The following is a 19,812-nucleotide window of genomic DNA, read 5'->3' on the forward strand; positions in this document are numbered from 1 at the left end:
ATAGAAAAAAAAGAAAGAAATTACTAAAATGTGACTGAAACTAAAATGCATTTTATTTAAAGACTAAAACTAAGACTAAAAAAAAAATAGCTGCCAAAATTAACACTGGTCCCACAGAGTGAGAAATTTGTCTTGGGCTCTTCATTTGTGCAGCAGCCATAGACAACAATCAACAACATACAGAGTACAAATGAAAAACTCTTGAGTGTAAATTGATTATTACCCTTAAATGACGTAGAATATAAATGCCATTATATTCTCAGAGTACCTGTGCAGAAATGCGAAAGAAAGTCTAGTCCAGTGCCCTAGCTGCTATTAAATTGTTTTATAGACAAAGAAATGATTAATTTTAATCCTGTTTGGTCTACAGCAAGAACTCTGAGCCTCTTTCCAGAGGGTCGCAGTTTATACTCTAGAACGTGAGATTCATCATTTATAATTTTAATGGCCTGCAAAGGTTGTAAATGATGAATCTCATGTTTAACATCATAATTTTCATTAGTACAACTTACTTTTCCAGCCTTTTGTTGCCCCTTTTTTGAGATGTGTTGCTGCCCTCACATTTAAAATGAGCTAATATTCTCATGATATGGTAAAATGTCTCAGTTTTAACATTTGATATGCTGTTTAAGTTAAATGTTGAATAAGTATGGGTTTATGGATTCACATTGCATCCTGTTTTTATATACATTTTACAAAGTGTACCAAGTTTTTTGGAACTGGGGTTGTACAATCACCCATAACAAACACAGACAGTTAAGACTCTTGTGACACAAAGAAAGCTTTGGATCTGCTAGAAATTAACATAATACTGCTCCTAATATTTTTGAGAAAAGGTTATTTTTGTGCGAAAACGCCATCATCTCACTCTATATTTTATGGTGCTTGACGTGTGACTGACAGCCTTAAGATATGATGATGATGGTAAGAATCAATAAATAACAAGTAAGCATTAGAACATGAAGAACTCAAGTGGTTATTATGGCAAAAAACAACTTGGATTATTTCTCTTTGTATTAAAGAATGTCTCAGAAAATGGCAGATATTATATGGAGATAAAATTAAAAATCAAACTAACTCAAACTAAAAACACCAGTACTTATTATAGCAGTAAACATAAGTCTGCCATTATTGCTACAACATTGAATCATCATCAAAGTTGATCGGCTTCTCTTCAAATGCTGTTTAGAGCAGTAAAATTGGAATTAACATGATTATTTTCCTGTCTTCATAAGACACTTTGGAGGTGCTATGCAGCAGAGAAACCAAATGGCTGCGCTGCGACTTGGAAGATGTATGTTCTCACTCCAGAGGCCGTCACACAAGTGGAACCTGAATCCAGCCCCTATGTCAGGAAACTGAATTTATCGGTAATGATCTACTTATTTCTACTTGATTTTTGTAGAGATTCATGTGTTGGAACCCCTCTGTACCCCTAACCAGGCCTGCCCAGAGGTTTTACTGGGCCCCTGACAAACCCAGAGAATGGACCCTCCACAGGTGTATTTAATGACAGTATCATTGTGTGTATGTTGGATCAGTACAATTAGCGCTTGTCTTGGTACCACTTTTCTATACATTTCTGTGGACTTTTTCTGTAATTTTTTGCCACTTTCTGCCTATTTTTGCCTCTGTTAACCCTTTTTGCCACTTTAAACACATTCAATCCTATTTCACCACCACCATTTTTGCCACTTCTTAATCATATTTCATCGCCTTTACTGCTTTATTTCTGCCAGTTTTTACCAATTTTGCCCATTTTTGACACTATGCACCTATTGTCACCCGTTAACCAATTTTAACCACTATTAATCTCTTTCTTTTGGTCACTTTGTACACCCATTTATGCAATTTTAAGTGCAATTAGCTATTTCTTATACCCGTTTTGCGCCATTTAACCCATCTGGCCAATTTTTAATCTATTTTATCCACCTTTTCTGCCCATTATATGACTTTAAACTTGTTGTTTCCATTTTTGGCTTCCTTTTTATGGGAACCCATTTTTGTCTTAGTTGACCAGTTTTGCCATTTTTTAACCCAATTTCCCTGCCTTTTCTGCCAATTTTTGTTACTTTCCATCTATGTTTGGACTCTGTTAACATATTTTTGCCACTTTGACCCAATTTTGCAACTTTTTAATCCCATTTCATCAACTTTGCTGCCCATTATATGACTTTAAACCCATGTTTGCAACTTTTTGCTTATTCTTGTTTCTGACACAATTTTGCCCCTTTTTAATCCTATTTTAACACATTTTCAGCCAATTTTGGTTCCTTTGAACCCATTTATTTCCACTTTTTTGCCTAAGTTTGCCATTTTAAATCTATTTTGCCTAATTTGATCCAATTTTGGCACGTTTCTCTAATTTCACCAACTTTTCTGCCCACTCGACCACTTTAAACCCATATTTGCCACGTCCTGCCTCTCTTTGCCTCTGTTGAGCCATTTTGGCAACTTTTTAATCCAATTTCCCCACCTTTTCTGCCCATTTTTGTCACTTTAAACCCATTTTTTGCCTTTTTTTGCTTCTGTTAACCCCTTTTTTTAACCTGGCACACCAGATGGATTTGTTTCACACATCCATCTGGAAAACCACTCATAGACGGTGTTTGGGAAAGGGCAGAGCCTTTGAAAAAAAAACTCAGAGGGTGACTGGCTGAATGTTCTGTCTGTCACATCTTTACTGGCCAATCAGAGCAACAAAACATGTGATGTAGCCGCAACCGAGGACTAAACTCCATAGAGAACTACATAATGCGAACCATGGCGGCTATAGACATGTCAGTACACGACTTTTGTGGTTTTTGAAAAGAATAACTCAATGCTGTTCTTTGTTCTTCTTTGAACCAAGAAATGTCGTCAAGTTCTGATAAAACTAGCACTTTAGCAGCATCCACACTAATGTTTTCCACCATAATTGCACCGGGATACTGTTGCTGCTTGCTTACGTCACAACTCAGCCCTAAAGTACTGCCCCTTGGCGCTGATTGGTCCTGTCACTTACCAACCGGGCCCAAACCGTTCAGGCGGGACCTTTGCAAGATGGATTCACCAATGAGAAACACGGAAATGAGTGCATTCATCTGCTTTGCAAGGTTACCCCTTTTTGCAACTTTAAATCAATTTTAATTCTCTTTTAGATAAAGGGGGTTTACATTTTGAAGAAGGCTTTATACAAGAACATAAATACATTTTGAAAATACACAGTATATTTTTTCTTTGATTAGACTGGTTATTATCCTGGTAAAAAATAAAATATGGTTATCTCGCTAACTTTACAATGGACTATGATTTTCCTGACCTCAGTTTGTCTGGGCCCCAGAAAGCTCTCCCCTTTATGGGGCTTTGCCCCTAACACAAAAAATCAACTTTTGACATCATGGCTTTAGTCTCCTCTTTTACTCTTCTTTTTTATTGTCTTTACTTTGATCTTTACAATAAAGGTGAAAACCAACCCAGACAAAAACACCATCCAGCCTTTTCACCTATTATTACCCTTGTTGTTGGTTACTCGTTTTTAAAGGTGATGTAAATACGTGTTGTTCCTCATGTGAAGGTATATCCTTAAAGAAAAGAATCCTTTGAAGTTGAGGTGACATCCACAAAAGAGCGTTGTCAGAAGAAGCCTGTGGTACTGCTGGGCTGATTTGCATACGTCTGGCCCACGCCGTATTGTCCCCTTCTGAAGTTCACCTTTCACAACAATATTAGCTATGTTGCGCCCAGGCCATACAGCATAAAAGGCCAAGCTAAGTTCCCACAAACATACACACACGAGGAAGGGCGCACAACGCACACAAAACACACACATGCACCCCCCCTCCAGCCAAAGGCCGGACTCCACCAGGATGACTCGAGGCCTTTGTCTCCAGCAGACAAAGACTCAGTCAGTTGAGATGATGTCACTGCCGCCTTTCTCATGGGAGTAAACCTTTGTCTTGTAGCACAACAACAAAAAAATCTTTGTGTAGCATTGAACCCACATGTATTTGAGAGAACGATGGCTGCTTCCGCTCCTTTCTGTTTCGGCATGTGACTTTCTCCTCTGACTCGCTCTCCCCTCTTCTGTTTCTTCTGACTTTACTTCACTTTTTCTTTATCTTCTCTGCTCTTCCTGTCTCCTCTTTGACTCCTCTGCTTCCTCTCATTCATATTCCTACTTTTTTCTCTCCTCCTGCTCTTCGTATTTAACCCAGTGTCTATTACAGTTTCTTCCTGGTCTTTTTTCCCTTTCAGCCCTTTGACTCTCCACCACCCTCTTCTCTCACCCACTACTAATGAGTCACTCAGACCTCGGGTATTTGGATTGATCTACCAGCCAAGAGTCAATGCCAAAGTCTGGTCCACCAAGTCCAAATAATTGAGTTTCTCTAAAGGTCACGTTGATGACGTTGGTGTGGGTCAGCGGGTCTGAGGGTTGGACTGTAGGCAACATTTAGTTCTTTAGAAACGCTCTGACTCACTCAGCACATAACCATGATCTCACTTTACCACTGATGTCACATGCCGTGTTAAGAGCTATTAAATAAGCTAATGATGTATAACAGTTATGTAAACTACAAGAAATATGTAAGTTTTAATATTTCGGTTTTGCTGGAGGTTTTTGGTGCTCAGGCTCACTTGCTGTTCAGAGAATGTTAACGGGATATTTCAGTATTTTTGAAGTTGAGTGGTATGAGGTAAGTAGCAGTAGTAGTGGCGTTCGTCTCTGTTGATTTCAGGGAGATTGCTCCTTTCAGAAGGACTCACTGGTTGTACTGGCCAGGAAGCTAGGCTCTACAGTGTAACAGATGGGTACAGTTTCTGATAAAAATGGGCCACAAAACAATGTTGGCTCAAATGTATGCACCATCCAAAATTTTTGAAGTGTTTTTTTTTTTAACCCAGAAAGCCTGTGTTTTCAGTATTTTACAATGAAAGAGCACGAAACTGGTAGCCAAAGCCTGCATTGTAAAATAGTGACCATAACACAGAGGCTTTCTGGGTAAGAAATAAAATGCTTGAAAACTTTCAATACTGCATATGTTTGAGCCAACATTGTTTTGTTGCCCATTTTTACCAAAAAATACATTTATAAGGACTCTCTTGAAAAAAAAATATAAAGAGGATTTGTTGATTCTCAGGAAAATAACTCAGATTTCTCAAATTTAAGAAGCTGTGTATTCACAAGAAAAAGACAAGAATTTTTTTATTTTGAAAGGCTTAAATGTGCGTGGACTAGAGATAAAACGGTTACCGTTATTAATGACAACTGTGATCAAATTTCCCCGTTGTTGTCATACCGTTCATAGTTTATCTATAATGAAAACTGTTAGAGATAACCACACTAATATCATGGATAACAATGAGCAGTATGTCTGCTCATTGACTGAGGTGAGTGGGGGAAAAAAAATGTCCATGGATGAAGATGTAAAGAAACATGCCATAAAGGAGAAGGCATTACTATGTCACACCCGCCTGCACCAGTCACTGTGACTGAGACACAGGCAGACAAGTAGACCTAAGGAGCCCTTTAGGAGCCAATCAAATCTCAAAGCACTTTGGCATTATGAATCAAATTAAACCAAAATGCAGTAGCCTACCTGAGATTTACGGCTTGACCAAAAAAAAAAGCCCTCATACTGTTAGAGTAATATGCACACACTGGCTTCAGATGCTTGAAAAATACCCAATACTTTGGAAAAAGTCCTGTATGTTAAAAATAATAATCCAATGTTGAAATCTAACCATTGAAATCGCTCACTCACTTTATATTTTTTATCAGAATGACTTGATTTTAATTTTGCTGAATGTTCTTGTCATTAAAGTGATGTGCTCCAAATTTGTTAAATGGGTCATTGTTCCTTCTGTGCATCAGAAAAAAGGGACCAAGAGGAGGTTGAAGTCCAGAGGTAACGGCTCTATCATGGCCTCAGAGCAGACCGTATCCATCCCTCAGATCACCTACGATCACATTGAAGACTCTGAGGAGAAGAAAGATGTCCCGTTCTTTATGGAACAACCTGGTGGGCAAGTTGAAGGTAATGTTCTGGAAAGTGCCCCGCTTTTATATTGTCAATATGAACAAATAATTTGACATTAATAGTAAGTACAGTTATTACAATTATTCCTTTAACTTCCTCATTTTTCAGTCCTCTCACTCCTGTTTGAGTTTTTCAAAGAAAATCTCCGTACCCCTTTAAATCACCTTTTTTCTATTAGCTCAGTCCCAGACAAGTCCAGAAGCCAACATCCTCATGAAACCCTTTTGCTTTATTTTATTACTACACATTACTGCTGACCTCATTTTGAACGCCTTTGACATCCAAATTGTTTCAAAACCTGACAGGACAGAAAGCCACGCTCTGTGAGGGTGCTTCTGAAGTGCACTGATTGTTGCCTCCAGGTTATCTCATGCAGTTTCGTTACATTTATAGACCAGCTGGCGAGGAATCTAATGTTACACTGAGGACATGACCAAGTGAGCTAGTGCAGTAATGAAAAAAACTTCTCCCTGAACCTCATTAAACTTTTTTGGGATGAAATAATCCACGATGAGGGCTGTGAAATGATGTAATGCTGCTATGAAGGCCTTGGAAATTCATTATTTAGGAAAAGTGTGCTAAAGCAATCTTTACTGATGATTCTAAAAATGATTTTTCCTCTCATATCAGCCAACAGCTTGTGTTTTAATCACAATAAATTTTATCTTGAATGTCTAAAATAGACATTATTCAAGATAGCGTTAGTAAGAGGCTATCATTATTAGCAAAACCTTCAAACTAAAACAGATTTTTCTGTCTCCTTTGGATCTGTTAACACTCAATCATTTTGACTCTTTGAGCTTATTCAGTCTAAAGAGGTTATTTCTCATTATTGGAAACGTCTCCTGATTTTTCATTTTCACACAGTAAACAGGAGCCCTATCCTGATCCTCTTAGACCAAAGATGGCTGCCAGGTGTCTTCTGAGGGACAGATGGAAGCCATTACAGTCTCAGTGGTGATTAGAGGTCATGGTTACAAGCTCTTTACTGCTTCTCTTGTCTCCTGAGCTGGCCACAGACACTCAAAGTGGGCTTGAGTGGGGAAAAAAAACTTAAAATAGTTGGCTTGTCAAGGTTACAAGTGGGAATCTCTTGTTATGCCATTTTGCAGGTGACCAATACTGCTTCAGTCACGCCAAAGCTGAGTCGTGTTTTCTCTTTGTCCTCAGAGAGAAAAAGCCTGAATGAAATGATCATTCTACATATATTTATTACACTTTAAATTGTTCCAATCTCATCCGTGGGAGTGAAAGCCTTGTTTCTTTTAAATACAGGTCTATGTAAAGTGATGATCAATGGCTGTTTGGTTAGAGGAGACCGTGGTTTCACATCCTGTGTTAAAAGCCATCCCCTTAGAATGAATTGACCCAGACTGCAGGTTAATAGATGTACTTTATGAGTTTTTCCTGTCAAGGCGTGCCATCATAAAGAGAGCTGGAGAGACATAAAGGCAGAGCATCAGAAGAGCGACCACTTATGAGCGGAAAACTTGTTTAGTTTCCTGCCTAATTGGTTGGATCACAGATAATGAAGCTGCACATATGTGCATGTGGAAAAAGCAATCAGTTGAAGGTCAAAGCAGTTAAAAGTGTGTTCTATCCATTATATTTTCATATAAGCATACATGCAAACAACAGGAAGGCTGTCAGTTTTAGAGCTTTTATTCTAATGTTAATAACCTATGAATGAATTGATACACGTGTATATTTGCAAAGAAAAGGAGATTGGCCAAAGTTTAAATGACATAAAACCCTACAAAGAGGCCAACTGTAGAGCGATGAAACAGCTTGGGACTTTATGATGTCTGCCTGCAAATAAGTCATAAAACAGGCAGCTTTAATTTAAGCTAATATCTAGCTCAGGGCTCATGTTTTCTTTTTTTTCTTTTTTTTTTTTTTTTTTAGTTTTTTTTCTTGGATTTAAAACAAAGAGCTGTTACAGTGACATTACAGTGATCAGTGGTCCTGCTGTTACTCATGCAACATGCATTTTTCAATTACTTAGCTTATGCAAGCACTGCATGCACTGGATTTTGTATGCCTTTTAAAAAGTCAGGCCTATATAGAAAAGTTTACCTGTTTGTGGGAGTTTGAGAGCCACAAATTTAAGATGCTTTTTCTCTTAAGAAGTTTATATTTGGAGTTAGAAATTGCAAACAAATACAGTGAACTCAGGAAGTATTCAGACCCCTTTAACTTTTTTTTCTTAGCTGCTGCTATTATAGCCTGATGCAACAACTGAAAAAAACATTTTTCACACCAAGTGCATGAGTTTATTTCAATTTCAATCAGGAGAGGCTTAATACGAGTTTAACAATAATTTATTTCACAAATTGAATGAAAGAATTGTGCAAAGTCCTTGGCGATTAGACTCCACTGTGATGATTTCATGTATTTGAAGGGGTAGTGAAGCAAACGGCAGGAGTAGGATAAAACCCTATAGAGTCTAGACACTGGTGTTGGTGTTGAGAGATGCAGGATCAGATGAGGAGGAGCAGACTTCTGAGAAGCTGTCCAGGAACTAATGAAGTGGCATGAAGGAGGAGACTGAGCCATACAGGATGAGCAGGAGACCTGTGAGGATCTGGACTAGACGCTGATTAACTGAATGGAGGTGGCTGTGGTGGAGGAGGGTTGCAGCATCAGCGCAGAAAAACTGGCTTACTGTGAAAGAGAGAATAGCAGATTTTAAATCTGACAGGTGCGTGATGATTGGTCAAACGAGACTGTGGCAGAATCTGATTAGCTGAGTACTTAGGAGAGTGAACTCCCATAATCAGCTGATCATCAGAGCAAGAAGAGGGAAAGAATGGAAAAGGGAGAGATGTAAATGAGTTGTCTCTTAAGAATGAGCAGAAACTGTCTTCCTGCTTGAACGCTGAGCTCCATTTCTGATAAATTTGCAAAAAAATCAAAACTTCTGTTTTCACTTTGTCATTATGGGGTACTGAGTGTAGTTTGATGAGAATATTTTCTTGACTGTAGGATCAGGCAGCAACATAAGAATAACTAAAAAAGTGGAGGTGGTCTGAATACCCCCTGAATTCACTGAAATCAGAGCTCCGGTAGTATATTGCAGGAACAAATCAATGCTTTTGTAAAACTGACCCAGAGCATTAAGTTTTTGGGTAACACAGCTAAACAAGGATCTGAGCTTGTTAGGAGGCACAGGTGGTTCAGGTGATAGTTATCTTGAGGTACCTTACACATTTTCACATACATACATTATTCATCCCCCAGACAGCGACATTAATAGTTTATGCCTTTGTGCAGGCTGGAGGTGTTATGTTTTCAGGTTGTCCTTCTGTCTTTCTCAGCATCTGGGCCCTTCTTTTGAATTTAACATTTCAAGAACCCTTAGAAGGATCTTTTTCAAATTTCACACTGATGTCTGCTATGAATCAATGCTGATATTATTAGATTTTGGGGATCATAGATCAAAAGGTCAAGGTCACTGGGCATTATCCCATGATTGTGATTTCCCAAGAATGCTTTGATGAGTTTTCCTCACACTCTGCACAAATGTATAGTCTAACTTAAGAAAGGACTGATCAAATTTAGGAGGTCAGGGTTTCATATCAGTGGGCCTTGTGTTCATCCCTTGCTTGTGGACACAATATCTTGATAATCCTTTTGGGAAAATTCTTCAAACTTTGCACAAATGTCCAGTCCAGCTCCATGATGAAGTTATTAGATTTTGAAGGTCAAAGGTGAAGGTGAAGCTCATGAATCGAACGGTCACAAACACCACCTCAGCCCTTCTGTGTTTAGAGTCTGCACACAAAAACACCCTAAGCTGCTACAATCCTTTGCTTAATGGGAACTTGGCATGGATTGGAAATTGAGCTGGGACATTTTCAGCTACTAGATCTGATTCCAGGCCTTCCGGCACTGGGTCCCCCTGCAGTTTGCTAACAGAGTCCCAACAGGCTGAGCTGCTGCCACATCAAAAATATTCTTTAAATTTACCATTAAATAAAAACCACTGTTTTTAATGATTACAAGTGCTTTAAATACCATTGGTCAGTTATTTAAAATTTAACAAACAATGACTTCTTTTTAGGAATATGCATGCTCATTTGCCCATAAATTTGGGACCCAGATCCCAATCAAAGTGTCAGTGAGGGAGGATGGATTGATTTGTAATGAAAAGCAGAAATTTGATTGCAAGAGTTTGAAGAAATTGTTGTAGCTGGCTCTAATTGTATCTCATCCTTTTTTGCAGGAATTGTCGGGATGTTCAGACAAACAGGTGAGTCCTTCTAGCTCTAAACTGACTAAATGGGATCCTACAGACCGTATTATGACATTTTTTACTGACTTAAAACCAACAAATGTTTTAGTTGGTTTCATGATTTCTCCCTTACGTTTGTACGCCATAATTTTCAAAGATTCACTGTGAGACCAGGAGCATTTTTTCTTCTGTTAAGGACTTCTCTTACTCCTATTAAAATCTCCTCTGCGTTAATCATTAACTAGCCTCCCTTTTTAATATGGCTCCGACACTTTTTAATTAGACTCGCTGGCTGGCTGGGCCTTTGTCCCCAACCAGACCAAACCAGAGTCAGACACTGGTCCTGAGCTGACCCGGCCTCTTTTCTTCACTGGGTGCCCTGCCAACACTGCGGGTGAGGAACTGGGCTGGACTGGGTATGAATGGAAAAGAGCCCAGGGTACTGTGGGGACCTCGACTGGGGATACTAAAGAGAGGGAGGAGGGGGGATGTGGAGGTGATAAGCAGCTATTGTGGAGCTCCAGTGGTCAGAAATAAACTGGTCATTGTTTGATTTAGTCGGTGTCCGGCTTATCGCTCCACTTATCTGTCTGGCCTCACCCACCTCTCTGTCTGTGAGAATCTCTCAATGGAGCCCCCTCACTCCCTCACCATCTCACTCTCTCTTTCCCTTTCCGCCTCTGTTTCATTTTTCCTTTTTTTCTCTGAACTTATTCTCTCCCAACCAAATCACATTTGCTCTGATGAGCTAGATAAACGACATCTTAAAAAAGTTGTTTGTGTAGCTGGTAACTCTTGAGGCTTATGGTGGCTCTTCTTAGCACTAATTCCTCCCCTCTATTTCTTTCTTTCTCTCCATCTCTCTCTCTCAATCCCAGTATCTGCTTCCTTCCGGATCGGACAAAGTCAAACAAACTCATTGAGGTTGAATGGGTTTAGCTTGAATTGAAATGGTCATTCTGTTCCTGGACATAGATTTGCCTCCATTCTTTATCACAATGGAGGACTGCTGCTTTGGAGGAGAGACTTGTCAAAATCAGACGCTGACAGCCTGAGTGCCGGTCAAGAGCCAACTACACGTTATTCTTCGCTGTTGTTTTTAGCCCAAATAACAGCCAGAGAGCCAAACCCTCCAACTCCAGCACTGAAACCTGTTTCCTTGTATATAAATGGCCAAAAATACATGTAAACCCAAGTTTATCAGGACTAAAGTCAGTTCTTGGAGTATAATGTTTTCTAAATTCACCATTTAATCCAGTGATAAAACTTTTTCTTTCTTTCTTTCTTTCTTTCTTTCTTTCTTTCTTTCTTTCTTTCTTTCTTTCTTTCTTTCTTTCTTTCTGTCTCCTCATGGTGTCAGGCCCTCCTCAGCATTCTTGGTCATCTTTCACACTAAGCTGCCCTGGATCTCCAGGTATTTTTCTTTTTCTTTGCATCTGCTTTTATGTTCTCCTTACTCACTATTGGATAGTAATACATTTATTTGCATAACACTTAAAAAAACAGGGGTTTAAAAAATGTAAACATTAAATAAGCATTAAGAATTATTAAGATATAAAAGAGTAAAATCTTAAAATCATTCTGAAATTTCTGTCAATTTTGTTTGTTTTTTGCTGTTGTTGTTTCCAATTTTAAGATTCATTTTTTGTTGTTTTATCTTTTTCTATTTTTTTCTCTTTTTTATGCACTGTTTTGTTATACAGCCCCTTAAAATGCAAAATAAAAAAAACAAAATAAAAAATAAATAAAACGTATAGGGAGCCAGTGCATTAAAGCTAAGTTTAAACCAGAAAGAAAACCTGCTTTACATTTTTTAAGTTTTTTTTGTCATTTTCTTGCCAGTACTATTATCTGCAAAATGTTTTTTTCATCTGCCGAACAAGTGAACAAACAAATTCAAGCAGGGCAGATTAACTGATTGATTTTGGGGCTTCTGGCTTCATTATAGAGACAGTTCAGTGCCTAGAGTCTGATTTTTTTTTCCCCACAGATGTGACATAAGAACAAGGAATAAAGATTGTAGATTATGACAATTAATCATCCACTCTCTTTTGTCTCTCAGCATCTTAGGGCCTCTGTGCATTTGTCACTTTCTTGAAATCTAATTTTCACTCTAAACAAGAAACTATTATCTCTATGCTACGAAAGTCTTAATGCTGGATGTATTCCTGTGAAGTGTATGCTTTTGTCTGTGAGCAAGATGAGTTAATAAAACTCACATTCTCTGTATGAATGAAGAAGATTTACACTTAATTACAGTAGAGCATTCTGAGTGTACTGAAAATATTCTTTGTTTCTGTTTTCTTCAGTCAGGAAGAATCTCGACAACAGCACCTCCATCGACATCTCCCGCGCCAACAGCATAACAGACGAGCTGGACTTCATGGCTGAGGACATCCCCCTGCCTGAAGAGACCGCCAAACCTCAGTAAGTTTCTCAGTATTTCCCTCCTGCTCCTCTGTGGAGCCTCCATTGCTCTCCGATCCATCACCCTGCTCTGACCTCCATTCTCTGATCCATATAATACTGATTTGCCTACTCGACGTTCTTCCTAAAGGCCTTTTGTCAGACCGGAGAGCCCCTCTAGCCGTTCTCTAAATGAAGCTGTTTTGTTGAACTCTCTCGAGGGTTAAAGAGACTCTCAAGGGCTGAGGCTATATCAGGTACACAGAGTTATAGAGGGGATTATCCCTTTAGTCTAGAGGGAAATGTCAAAGAAATCCCTCTCAATGGGTTGTAGGACATGTTAAGGTACCGGATGGCTTGTCACTACATGCCCTCATTGGACTGAGAATCAGCTGCTGTTGGTTTGTGTGTAAAATGTGAATGTGCTTCAATGGTTCTTTCTTCTATCATGCTGCAGCAGAGCGTGTTAACGACAGCTTTTGAAACAATGTATTCCCCATTATTTATCTATTAATTCCAGTCTTTGTCTAAGACCAACAGACCAGCACAGTGTGTTGTTTTAGTGTGTTTCTACAAGTGTGTTTAGTGCTCGTACGAAGACACCAAGTGAAAAGACTTTACTCTGACAACATGTAAACAGTCTTGTTTGGCTTGATGTCATTAGTAGTAGACTGATAGAGAGCCACTGGGACTGAGTTATTTAGCATCATTAATTCAGATTAGAAGCCTGAACTAAAGTATGAAGTGAATTCAGAATACAAAGGGTACTTTTCACTTGTCTAGCTTTACTAGCCTCGACAAAGAAGTAGTCAGAGAAAGTTGTCAGACCATGACGACAAAGTGAAAACAGAATTTGAGAATTTTTTTGTAATTTCATTAAAAAGAAAAAAAACTGAAAATCACATTGTCATATGTATTCAGACCCTTTGCTCAGTATTTAATTAAAGTATCTTTGGCAGCAATTAAAGTTTCAACAAGCTTTGCACTCCTGAGGGATTTTCTGCCATTCATCTTTGCAAATCCTCTCAAGCTCAGTCAGGCTGGTTACAACCATTTTCAGACCTCCAGAGATGTTCAATAGAGTTCAAGCCAGGGATCTGGCTGGGTCGGAGAGTTGTCCCTCATCCACTCCTGTGTTGTCTTGGCTGTGTGCTTAGGGTCATTGTCATATTCGAAGGTGAATGTCCGACCCAGTCTGAGGTGCTGAGCACTGCAGAACAAGTCTTCATTGAGGATATCTCCATACTTTGCTCCATTCAGCTTCCCCTCAACCCTCACCAGTCCCCCGGTCCCTGCTGAAAAACACCCCCACGGCATGATGCTGCCACCACCATGCTTCACTATTGGGATGGTGCTGGGCAGGGGATCAGCGGTGCTTGGTTTCCTTGGCATCCTCAGAATCTTGTTTCTCACAGTTTATAGCACTTTCAGGTGCTGTTTTGCAAACTCCAGGCAGGCTTTCAATTGTTTTGCACTGAGGAGAGGCCTCTGTCGAGCCACTCTGCCATAAAGCCCAGATTAGTAGAGGGCTGCAGTGATGGTTGTACTTCTGGAACTTTCTCACATATTTACACAGGATCTCTGGAGATCAGTCAGAGTGACCATCAGGTTCTTGGTCACTTCTCTTACTATGGCCCTTCTCCCCTGATTGCTCAGTTTGGCTCTTGGAAGTGTCCTGGTTGTGCCAACCTTGTTCCATTTTAGAATTATGGAGGCCACAGTGCTATTGGGAACCTTCAGTGCAGCAGGAAGTTTCTATAGCTTCCCCATGCCTTGTAACAATCGTGTCTCTGAGCTCTGCAGGCATTTCCTTTGACCTCATGGCTTGGTTGTAGCTCTGATATATACTGGAAGGTTTTCTATAGAGAGGTGTGTGCCTTTGCAAATCATGTCCACTCAGTTTAATTTACCACAGGTGGAATCCAATCAATGTGTACAAACATCTCAGCTAAGATCCAGAGAAATGGGCTGAACCAGAGCTAAATGTCAAGTGTTGTTGCAAAGGGTCTGAATACTTGAGTCAGTGTGATATTTCTTTTTTTATGAATTTGCAAAAATGTCAAAAATTCTTCCCTTTGTCAGTATGGGATATGGAGTGTAGATTGCGGAGGAAAAAAGCACCTGAATATAGGGATGGTCAGTATCTTAACCATGTACATAATTCTGTATAACCTACAACATTTTATATTCACATGTTTGAAAAGTGATGACGCTCTTCTTCAGCCATTCTCTGGTAGCTGTCTGTCACACCTGAGAGAGTAAGTACCTACGGTTTTAAACTTATCTCATGTAATAATTTTTGGAAGAAACCAATCACAGCATGGATGGGTGAGATATCATATTAGCAAAATAACTACAATACAAAATTTACTCCATGAATGAAATTAAAATAGGTGAAAAATCTTGTCTGATTTTGGAAAACAAAATCTACCAAGCAACTGAAGTGTTTGTATATCTTTTATAGTCCTAGGGTGCATTTCAGTTTATTTGGATCGACTAATACTAAGTTTTATTCCTTTTTAATTCCTTTCCCCCTCGTAATACCTCAGCTGTTTTGTGACTAACTTTGTTTACAGTCCTTTTGTTTTGATGCTTTATTAATTTTTTTTATTTATTTATTTTTTTTATCAGCATTACCAAATAGAGAATTCACCCTCCTTCTTGGTTTCCATAGATGTTGTACAGAACTTTGTAGAGTATCCTGCTTCCTTTTTTGCAATTCAACAATCAACTAACCCTCTAGCTTCTCCTCTCTGTGCACTCTTAAAAAACAAAAAAGTTAAAGCAGAGCCCTTTCCCAACACCACAGTTCACCTAAATTTAAAGCTTTATTTTATAATATTAAAAACAAATAATAGAAGTCTCCACATTAACCATGGGTTACCCAGTCTCTTTTCTACTAACATTACTAATAAAAATAAACTTAATTGTAAAGTGAGTTATAAACAGCAGCAGAACCGTTTTCTCTCTTGCAGTCTTTTGACCTGCCCCTTCGTGGCATCGGTCCAGGACTCTTTCTCTGCACATCACTTGAATTCCCAAAGGTACTGTACCACCTCTCTCTTTTCTACTCCTTCTCTCCTTTAACCCCTTTTTCTAACTCTTCATCCCTACAAAACACCTGTGAACTTAACATAACATAAAAACCATAACTGGAAACTAACCAAACTTCTCCTTTAATCATTATAGATTAAGCAGAAGTGTCACTCCCAGAAAATGTTGTAATTACAGTTTATCATGTTTCTGGACTGGGTTTGATTTTTTTTTTTTTAATAGGGATGCTTGTGATAAACATTTCATCATACCACATGAAAAAAAACAGTTATAACACAGCAACAAACATCGTGAAATCACAGTTAATGTTCTTGATTTAAAGAATATTTATTCAGCTGACATCGTATGCAGTCTGCTGGTATCCAACAATGGAAGAAACTTGTATACAGTTTATTACCTAAGGAGTGAAATTGCTGCAGTTGTGTGTGGTATAAACTGAGTCGCATTATAATTGACCATCTAAGATTGTTTTTTTTGCCTTGTGTTGTATATGACTGATACATGACACATGACTGATAAAGCAACATTATGTTAGAGTTTTGTTTCATGTGCTTCGGTTCCCACTGAAGGTCTATCATTAGTGGTTAAAAGTTACATTGGAGAGGATGAGTTTATTAGAGACAGGTTTACAAGGTTCCAAACTAAGAAAGGTAACATCTAGAAAGTTTAGACCTTTTGGTATAAGTTGAACAAACTAATCTATTTTTGTGCTAGCATTAGATAATAAATTGGGTTGGATGACTCATGGCTCACTGTTTTCCACAGCTTGTTGTCAAAAATGTACTCTAGTCTTGCTTATTGCTTTGTCACTCTTTCATCCCTTTGCCTCAGCTGTTGTATCAGTCAGTACTGAAATGGGCTAACTGGCTTCATTTTAGCTGGTGTCTGAACCAGTGCTGTATAAGGTAATATGGCCTGCTACCAAAGTTACATTGAGCTGAATGTGATTGACTCCATTCTCTCTGTTGGAAGTTTCTGTACCATGAGATTGACTTTGAAACTGCTATTTTAGTTGGACAAGTTACATATTGTTGCTTTAAAAAGGAAGAGTATATATAGATTTGAAATGCTTTCATGCATGGACATATGAGAGGAAACCCTGATGGTATGTATGGTAGAACTTGTTGCATAGCTTCAGCATAATACACTACATCTCCAACCCACCATCTACCCTGCTTATTACTGTCAAAGAAGGAGACACTGAGACCCAAAGTAAACCCTAAGTGGCACTGAGAGTCTATAAAATGATCAGGCCTGAGCTTGTTTTAAAGGATCACGCAAAGAAATGTGCAGTGTGTAGCAAATAAGCTGTTTGTCTTTTAAAAGATGGCACCGCAATCATAAAGTATGTAGGTCACATGCTGGTATATTATGCTATAAAACAGCCTATAGTAGCAGCATGTTGCGTGAAGGCCTTCGTTTCCGTATATGCATTCAGCCCAACCTTTTTTATAGTCTGCTTTACATGACACTTTTTCAACCTCCTGAGTGCTGAGGTTTTGTTTAGTTTCTCCCACTTTTTTTTGGAATGAGTATGACTTGTATCCCACTTGTGTCCTAAGTATCCTATAAAAACTACTCCAAGATTTCTTCAAATATTCCCAAAATTTTTCAGTGAAACTTGATCATAAAGCTTTAACACTCCAATAAAAAATCCCCCCAAAATTTCTGAAAACTTTCAATGCAAAATCCCTCTAAAATTCTTTTAACAAATTCCCAAATGTTTGCATTTACGTTCCCTGAAATTGCCATTACAGTTTTTTTAACATTTCAAAGGACACCCCCTCTGAAAAAATCCCAATCAGATTCCAGAAAGAAATACAAATAGATTTCCCAAATTACTATGAAAATCCCTGAAAACCTGCAAGCAAATTTCCCAAACTCTTTATGATAATACCAAAAGAAATCCAATTCAAATTTCCCCAAAACTTCCAATGAACCTTTCCAAAATATACAAACATGTCCCCTAAATTTCTTTCTAACTTTGGCTTGGGCAAAAACTGTATGTGTGGGCATAGATGTGGAGCGTAAGCTGCCTGAGGGCTGGAAAGAGGACTGACACAACCCTGGCCGTGCTCTGGATGTCCTGGATGTCCCAGTGGACATAGGGAAATAATCTGTTGAGAAAATAAAGTCCACACCTTCATGATGGAGTAAGGGGTGGATGTGGCGAGTAAGTAAGGCCTTGGGTACTGTCTAGGCAGTTAGTAGGGTTGCCTCGAGCCCCTGGTTGGGCTTTGGATGTCCAAGGTTGCACTAAAGAGATACCATCAAGCTTTATCTTGGCTGCCGAGCAACATGTGTGGTGACATGTGTTGACTCTATTAAAATAGTAATGTGTAGTGTACTTTTGGGTGTGTAGTATTTATATTTCAGATTTAGGCATGGCCTGTAGTTCTTTGGCATTGTTACCTCAAAAGAGATGCCTCAAAAAATCTGTTCATTTGCTTTAATTGCTTTTACCTAAATGCAGAAAGCTGTCATATTATTTTGTTTCTTGAGGCCTCCAAATAGCCAAAACTCCCCCTGGCTGCAGTATGGGGTCACTTTACAAGCACATTGACAGTCCATGCCTCTTGAAAAGATGCAGGAACCATATTAAAACTGAAAACACTCATGCTTACTGTCATGCAGATCTGTCAAAATATTAATCCTGTGTCCTCTCATGACTTTAACATGTGTTTATGCTTATAAATGTTTTGTAATAAAATTTCTGGTGATTTGTTTGGCATATCTGCTTGTTTTTGCGGGTGTGGGACCTCTGCCTTTTAATGCCTGAGTGTGTGAGAGTGAGCCTTCCAGCTGCAGAGACACTCAGTGTCTATTTGTATCCCTCGCACGGCTTCTGTGCCCACAACTCAGCTCTAACAGCCAAGCTGAGATTTGGGCCATGCTGGGTGCTTTCCCATAACAGCTGGTTTGTTTTGCCTGTGGTGTCACGCCACCAGGGACGGCACTGTCATTTGGCATCCTTATCTGGATTTCTGCAGACGGCTACCACATCCACCCTCGCTGGCTGAGGCGACTCGCACGCATACGCACACTGTCAGTTTTGAGGATTTGGAGTTCTTCCACCAACTCAGGGCTGAATTTGACATTCTGGCACCTTCATCCCTTTTTTCTATCTCTGTGACAGCACGAGCTGGAACGTTCCGCTGTTTGCATTTACTTTGCAGAAGCAGACAACTCCCCCTCTCTGTGTGTGAGAGAGGGAGGCATCAGTACAGCTGGCTGTGACGTCTCCAGGCTACTGAAGAGGAAGTGGTGCAGGGCAGCGTCCGCACGCAATCATGTCTTTTTCTCCCTCAAACTCAAAACACACACACCTTCTGCGCACAAACCCACACAAGTGTACTTTCCCCCCTCTCAGGGAATAAATCTTTTTTATTGCTCTGTTTGTTTATTTAATACCAGCTTATGATGATTTGTTGCATTTTATGAAATTTCCCCACACAAAAAGCGCATACACACTTGCTTCAATGCTCCTAATGTTTCCTTGTTACTGTAAACACTTCTTTCTTCATTTGTTTACTTTCCTTCGTGTAAATGAGGCTTGATCTTGCTTAGATTTTTTTTTTGAGTGTGTGTTGGGTTGTGTGTTTGTGTAGCTGTGCACTTTGGGGATGAAAATATCTGTGATTTACCGGTCCACTGCAGACCGAAACCATAACAAACCCCAGCCGAGCTTGCTGATACGACATCCACCAAAAAGCAGATTGACATTTACCCTCTTTGAGAACGAGTGAATGTTTCCAAGTAAACTTCTCAGACCCCAAACAGAGGAAGACCTTGTTTGGGTGATTGTAGTGATTTTGTCCTATCTGTTATTCTCAGCCTGACCTCTGTTGTAACCCCTCCTTTCTACCACAGTTCAACTGGGAATCGAAAGCAGCCAAACAGAGAAGCATCACTTTATAGAACATATTTCCACAGTCCAGTGTCGATGTTTTTTACACCACTCCATCCAATGCTTGGCATTAGACTTGGTGATGTGAGGCTTGAATGCATTAAGAGTTAAAAGCTATCCTAAAACTAAAAAAAGGAACTGTTTCTCAGTATTTATGAGATGCCACTCCCATCATTTCTACCTCTATA

At 39.2% G+C, this 19,812-nt stretch overlaps 1 protein-coding gene across 2 annotated transcripts in view; it reads left to right on the forward strand.

Annotated features, from left to right (window-relative positions):
* kcnq1.2 (potassium voltage-gated channel, KQT-like subfamily, member 1.2) overlaps positions 1–19,812 on the forward strand; it is a 291,548-nt gene that overhangs the window by 48,401 nt on the left and 223,335 nt on the right. Inside the window, exons 11-15 of one of the 2 annotated variants that reach the window (XM_041796564.1) lie at positions 1,236–1,370; positions 5,858–6,020; positions 10,249–10,275; positions 11,618–11,671; positions 12,567–12,684. In XM_041796564.1, coding sequence (XP_041652498.1) covers positions 1,236–1,370; positions 5,858–6,020; positions 10,249–10,275; positions 11,618–11,671; positions 12,567–12,684 — 497 coding nt within the window. The remainder of the gene's footprint in view (positions 1–1,235; positions 1,371–5,857; positions 6,021–10,248; positions 10,276–11,617; positions 11,672–12,566; positions 12,685–19,812) is intronic. The other variant, XM_041796565.1, reaches the window with a different exon arrangement.

The sequence above is a fragment of the Cheilinus undulatus genome, linkage group 9 (assembly GCF_018320785.1).
Source record: "Cheilinus undulatus linkage group 9, ASM1832078v1, whole genome shotgun sequence".
Taxonomy (NCBI): Eukaryota; Metazoa; Chordata; class Actinopteri; order Labriformes; family Labridae; genus Cheilinus; species Cheilinus undulatus.